At 37.9% G+C, this 6,823-nt stretch overlaps 1 protein-coding gene across 1 annotated transcript in view; it reads right to left on the bottom strand.

The window, feature by feature from the left end:
- Nucleotides 1-2,716: 2,716 nt before the first annotated feature.
- arvcfb (ARVCF delta catenin family member b) overlaps nucleotides 2,717-6,823 on the bottom strand; it is a 352,935-nt gene continuing 348,828 nt past the window's right edge. Inside the window, 1 exon segment of the mRNA XM_014018097.1 lies at nucleotides 2,717-5,425. Coding sequence (XP_013873551.1) covers nucleotides 5,420-5,425 — 6 coding nt within the window. The 3' untranslated portion in view covers nucleotides 2,717-5,419.

The raw sequence follows: 6,823 nt of genomic DNA, 5'->3' as shown, positions 1-6,823 counted from the left end.
GTATAATGCTACCCCTTTTCAGCTAAGAATGGTAACATTAAATTTAAATTTTCCAACACTGTCATATTTTGTGGGATTTGTAATTTAATCAAACTTAACTGAATTTAAAATGTATTATAACCACATACAAACAAGATTACAAAACATTTAGTAACAACAGAAACAAAACTGGCCTGCAAATAACCATGCTGTGTCCTAATTCAACAASATAAAATTTGAAGAGGTTTTTTCTAGATCAGGGGTATTCAATTAAAACTCACTGAGATGACATCCAGTTATTAAAATTTAGTTCTAAAAGGTCCAAAGAAAGCCCAACTTTTATTTTTTAAGTCGCGCCTCTACACATTTTACTGCAGACAAACTGCATGTTACAGTACACAACTAGCCTAGTTATTAGAACATCATCTGCTAATATTTATGTTTATCTGGTTAATGTTGAAGCTGACATCAAGATTTGTTTTTGTTTTTTTCAGACATCTTGTCTTTTTGTTTTTTCATCAAATGTCAATGTGAAAGTATTTGTGATGAGTCAGATCTGTCATTCTGGGCTTGCAGTTCGGTCAGTTTGCATGCTCTCRGCTCGGACTTGTTTACCCTGTGGGTTCACAGGGCAAACAAAAGATTTGATTGGCTCAACTGAGTGAAGCTTTGATAACTGGAGTAGAGGTAACCTCCAAAGCAGTGGTTCCCAAAGTTGGGGTCGGGACCCACAGTGGGGTCCAGAAACATCAAGGTGGGGTCCTGAAAAGATTTTTTGAATTGATTACAATTTTGTTGTTACAAAAGAGTAAAGTTAGTGTACTTATAATGAACAAAAATAGCATAATAAATAATGTTACTATGCTCGTTTATTTTACGTGAAAACAATGTTTATCAACCAACAGCTGGGGTCACAAGTCTCTGCTGCTGGTATTCTGTGGGTTAAAAGCTGAAAAGTTTGGGACCACTGCTCCAAAGCACACCACCAGCATTTCTGTTTGACTCTGTGCCTAAACTGTCCATCCCCTGAAAAATTTAAATGATTTATTTTTCTTAACGTGTCAGACTGGGCACAGGTCCGGATAGAACCATTACTCAGTTGGTCCAGATTTGGACATATACGTCCGCCATTTGGGGATGCCTGTTTTCATCACTGAAGCAGACAGTAATGACCTTGTTTACTGCTCCTTTAGCTGAGCAGCTGAYCAGGCCTGTGACAGAAAACACTGTTTAATCAATGTGTGTTTTGGTGGGTTTGCACTGTTGTCCATTAGCTTAACAACTTTAGGCAAAATAGTTTTTTTCCACAATCAGCTCCGAGCTGCATGGAACCAGCTTTATCAATATTTTCAGTCTCTTTGAGTCTCTGGTGTTTTTCCCTGTACTTCCCAACACAAGCAAAGCTTCCACTAAAAGTAGAATCAGCTCTGTTCCCTTTTGTCTCGGCGTTATAGCTCAGGTGAACATCCAGGTATCTGTTGTCCTCCATCACACAGAAAGGACAACATTTTGGGTCCATTGCTACAAATTTRAAAATGCATAATTTTCTTTTCTTGTTCTCATTTAGTATGCTTGTGTTGTTTTTACAATATGGCACCAAGCCTTCTCTTTGAAAACATTTCACAAGTGTAAAAAATCTGACTTGATTCCCAACATTGAAATGTTTGTGAGCAAACACCATAAAACCTGTTGGCTTATATTCATAAGTCTATTGTTGAGTTACAGCTATTGGGTCATTTGTTGGTTTGATCAAATATTGGATCTGAAAGTTAAAGCATTTGACTCAGAGATGTCAGGAGTTCCCTAAGAGTACCTGGAAAATGTTGGTGTTGTCAGAGTTTCTCTCCTGGGTCTGTTGCCTCCACAACCCAACTACTGATAAGCGGTAGAAGATGTAGACTGAGGACATCAAACACAGCACTAACGTTGCATACCAGCTGTCAGCACACTGGTGGATGGTTGATGGTTTGGGATTGTTTTGCAGCGTCAGGACCAGAGCACCTTGAAGTCATTGATTCGACCACAAACTTGTCTGTTAACCAAAGGTTTAGAAGTCAAATGTGAGACCGTCTGACTGAGTCATGATGAAGCAGAACAATTGATCCTGAACACAACAGCTAATCTTCAACAGAATGACAGGAAAAAAGAAGTGGCTGCACTGACCCCGTCAAAGTCCAGACCTGAACCTGACTGAAATATAGTGATGGAGGCTTAAGAGAGCTGTTCAGAAACAAATTTCTGCAAACCTTAATGGACTGAAACAACATTGTAAAGCAGAGTGGACCAAAATTCCTCTATAACAATGTAAAAGAGGGATAAAATCAGCAAGAAAACTACTGTTATTGCTGCTGATGAAGGTTCTACAAGCTTTTGAATCACGAGGTGAACTTAATTTTTCCACACTTTTCTATCTCAGCTTAACTTTTAACAAATAATGATAGGGCTGAATTGTGTTTTAATACACTTTAAGGTTAGGTTTGTAGAAGTTTAGAGCCTGTAAAGACCAGATCATTTTATTATGTCCTGATAAAACTCCGGAACTGAACGAAGGTGTACTTTCCTTTTCCAAAAATTGTGGATGGTTAGATCTTACAACAGTCTGATTGCACCCTGGGGGATTTAACTGAATCACATCTGACAGTGATTGGCAGCAATTGAGGAGGAATGAAGATCTTTCCGATCAGTGGGAGGAGGGGACGATGCGAGTGAATACACACGACACAGAGACAGTAGCACCTTCTTTCCAGGCATGATTTATTGAAAACACACCAAATTTATACTCTACAAACCAGTATTTTTTTCCATTAWGTTTAACAAGCGTAATATTTGCCTCTGGGTATTAGTAAAATGAACATAATACATTCTGTCACTGTGGCATCGCCTCTGATCACTACGAAAGCTTTACCAGCCGTACTTCTCTAGGAAACCAAACCCATTTGTCAAACGACTAACTCTTTAAAAGTTTATTATACAATGTAATACAAGGCAGGGACCCGCCAACAGTCTAAACTACATAAAGGGGGGCAGAGGGGGTGGGGGCGGGATGGATGAAATGAAGAGTTTTAGTGGGCTGTGGGGGGCGGGTTTGACACAGGGAGGGAAGGTGAACAGAAGGAACGGGGAGATGACAGTCAGAAGGGTTGGAATGGAGTTATATAAAACACATTTCTCTTCATCTACCATGGAAAAGATTAAGGCACGTGAAAGGTACAAACACATCTGCTACTCAGTTCCTTTAGTTGGACGTCTTGAATCGTTTTTATCTACACAGGTAGGTTTGTTTGATTCGACGCCTGTCCGTGGATTTTACAGCACAGTTGTACGGTTCTCCGTTCTGTAAATGTACGACGGGATGCACATTCACAAAAACCCAAGAACCCCACTTTGTTTTTTTGAAWTCATGTGAACACAACTCCAGATCCTTTGGTTGTGGTAGTGCATTTAGGAGCAGACAGACACATGGGTCTTTGTCCAATGAAACCACACGTCTGAGGACACACAAAAGGGATGGTGGGCGTTATGACATGTTTAGCCTTTTTTTAAAAAAAAGAAATCAATTTATTATACAGTAAGTTGATTTTTTTAACCACAACGTACATCTTTGTAAACACCGTGTAAAATATGCAAGCTTTACAAAGTCACATACGTCACAAAGAAAAGAATCGGACTAACGCAGGCACATGCCGTTCGCCTTGAGTGAGAGACGCATGAGTGACACCAGCTTCAATCGGATCAGGATTCTGCTCCTCATCTTCCCACCCCAATGCCACTGTAAAAATATATATACTATAAGTCCAARCTTGATATTTAAACATACACAATGCCACCGTCTCTGACCGCAACCTGTGATCCACCTCTCATCTCATGCGCTTGAATGAATTAGTTCATATCCAGAAACGACACCACGGAAAAACTGGCACTTGGAAAGAATATAAACATCTGTAAAGATTTTTTTCTTCATGCTCACGACTTTATAATTTCATTAAAGATGCAGCAGCAGGTTTGTGGTGATTACATGAMCTAGAAATGCATGAGAAATAGAAAAAAATCTTTATATTTTATTATTAATGTTATCAGATTGTTCCTTATTTCCTGTCTGACCCTGCTGGAGAAACACATATCCATTAACCTGTTACCCTTCTGGAAAACACAAAATATAAATAGGTGAACCTTGCTGTGGACTTGACAACACACATCGAAGTTATACATGTGGTTATTTGTCATTTACAAACATGGTGAGCCAATATCAAATGAGATGTGCTTTCCAAACATGTGGTATTAATATACAACTAAGAAGTCTGATTTTTTTCTTTTCTCTTTTTTTTGCTGTTTTTGTCGTAATTTTTCACATTTTTTTCTTGGTTTTGTTTTACTCTAATATACATTTATATAAAAACCAACTTTTAGAGCTAACCTTTTAAACAAGGGAACAAACTTCCCTCTTTCAAAACAACCAAGAACAACAACAACAAAAAAATCATTTATAAACATATTGTCTTATATTCTCTTTATTACACAACACTAACAAACAGCAACTAGCTCAGCAACTCGTGAAGCCGCACCACTACACAACCTGAGTGTTCACACGAGTAACCGCCTGGCTCACACAGCCCACCGTACGTCGCCGTTTGGACTCGTTTCCATTTCAGCTTCCTCCTGCGGCGCCGTGTGAACAGAAACGCCGTCAGATGAACTCAGCATCTCACTTGCTTTTTCCTCAGATCACAACTTGCACACTTCATAACCTGTTTCACATGTCTGATTTAAAAGTAGTGCCCCCCCCTTTCTTAATTTAAATTCTTCTTTGTAAAAAAAACACAGTGAACCCAGATGAATTTTCAGTTCATGAGAGCAGACGGTTCTGTGTTTCACTACGATGCTACAGTTTTTCTCAGGCTCGGTTTCTCTTCTCTCTTTCCCCCCCTCTATCTCTCTCTGTCTCAGCAAACCTTCAGCAGCTTTCAAACACACCAGCCTAAACCTGTTTATGTCAAAATCTGGCAATACATTAAGAGCAAAGTTCTTAAAAACCCACTTTTTAAAACCAGGCACAGGTTGTCTTTCAACACACGTTCACATCCCATCAGCGATTCTTCCCTTCTCTTCTTCCTCTCGTTACGCTTCCACTCCCTCCACCAGCCTCTGTCCTGTTGTTGTAGTAAACACTGTAAAATTCACATGATGTCCAGGAATGTTGATATGACAAAGTAGAAAGAAAAGTCACTCCTTTTTGTTCTTTTTAAACATTTTTTTGTCTTTTTCTTTTTTGGAAAAGCATGACCGAGTGCCAGCTGCTGCTGGGTAGTTGCTGTTTTGATCATTATTCTTCAAAATCCTCTCTGCTGTACAAAGTCCGACTCCAAAGATGAGTTCTGGTGAAATGGCAGTGGTGATATGACAGATCCTCTTCTAGCCGGGCGTGTTGCACTCTTGCTTTTTTTTAAGCCTAAAGAAAATGGGAGAAAAATCAAAATTAGGACGAGCAATTCTTCTCGTTATTACATTTTGAGTTTCAGTCTACAAATTTTCAAACTTTAAAGCTCAAACTCATTTACTTTGACCAGTTCTCCCACAAGACTGTTGGGAAATTTATTAGGATGCATTTTTATCCAAACTCCAGCCAGATTGTTAAAATATTTTATACATTTGGTAATAATGGCTACAAATTTGGACTGAAACTCTTTAGTTCACGTCAGTCAGCTGATGTTATTGCTTTCATTTACAGAACATCTGTGAATGATGTTACAGATGACAGTGGAGAGAGTCAAACAGATGCTTAATGAGCTGCATGAGATCCTGTAAAAGCTAAATGAATTACAAAACATCTTACCTGATGATTAATTCTCATTAACTTACAGCCTTATTTCCTCTCTCTCTTTCAAAAAGGCAAAACCCCATGTGAAGACTAAATTTCTGTTACTTTATCACAGCGTGAGGTATTTCCTGATGGATGGACATGAGAGCAGAACGGATACTAAACTAATAAAACACAGAGMATGAAAATAAAGATGGCAGAGAGATCTGATAGGAGGAGACACATGCAGAAGGATTAGACATGCTAACCCAGATCAGCAGCTTTGAGAAAGTCAGTCAGTGGGAATTTATATGTTGGCAAAAACCACAGAAAACCCATCAAACAGATTTGTGTAAGAGTAAAAAATTTATCTTTTTAAGTGAGATTTTAGAGACTTTTAGTTTGAAATTTCACTGATAACTGATATTGAGTCTGCTATAAAGTATATTTTATTATATTTTTGTGTTATATATTATTCTAAGGTACAATGTGGGTAGTTGTGTGGAATTTTATTATATACATGTATTGCAAATTTAACATTTCAAAGCATAAAAATGAATGCTAATGATTAGGAGTACAACTATACAGAAAATTCATGTTTCGGTTGGGTTTGAAACATTAGTGTCAAGATTTGGTATTTTTGTCAATACAAAAGAGAGAAATGTCCATGCTCTTCTTAACTTGTAATTTAATGAAATTAACCATGAACATTTGTTCAACCTCAAAAGCACAGTTATTAAACTAAATGTTGCTGAAACAGCAAGTTTCTCAGTGGATCTGTGCTCGACAATGCAGCCTAGGTGGAGCATACAAACACAGATTCACTGATCCTTCAACACAGAGCATCTTTAGAAGACAAGGTGATAAAATAAATTTTAAAAATCTGGATTGTTGATCACATGGTGTGTATTGAACCTAAAGCACTGTATTGAACGGTTTGATACAGAAACGTATTGTTGTACCCCCTACTAATGATATTGTATATCTTTACAATTTTTTTTCCTTCAAGCAATAAATTATGTTTAATCTAGTCTATATACAGTATATATA

The sequence above is a fragment of the Austrofundulus limnaeus genome, unplaced genomic scaffold (assembly GCF_001266775.1).
Source record: "Austrofundulus limnaeus strain Quisiro unplaced genomic scaffold, Austrofundulus_limnaeus-1.0 Scaffold183, whole genome shotgun sequence".
In the NCBI taxonomy this organism is placed as follows: domain Eukaryota; kingdom Metazoa; phylum Chordata; class Actinopteri; order Cyprinodontiformes; family Rivulidae; genus Austrofundulus; species Austrofundulus limnaeus.
This window is presented reverse-complemented; position numbering and strand designations above follow the sequence as displayed.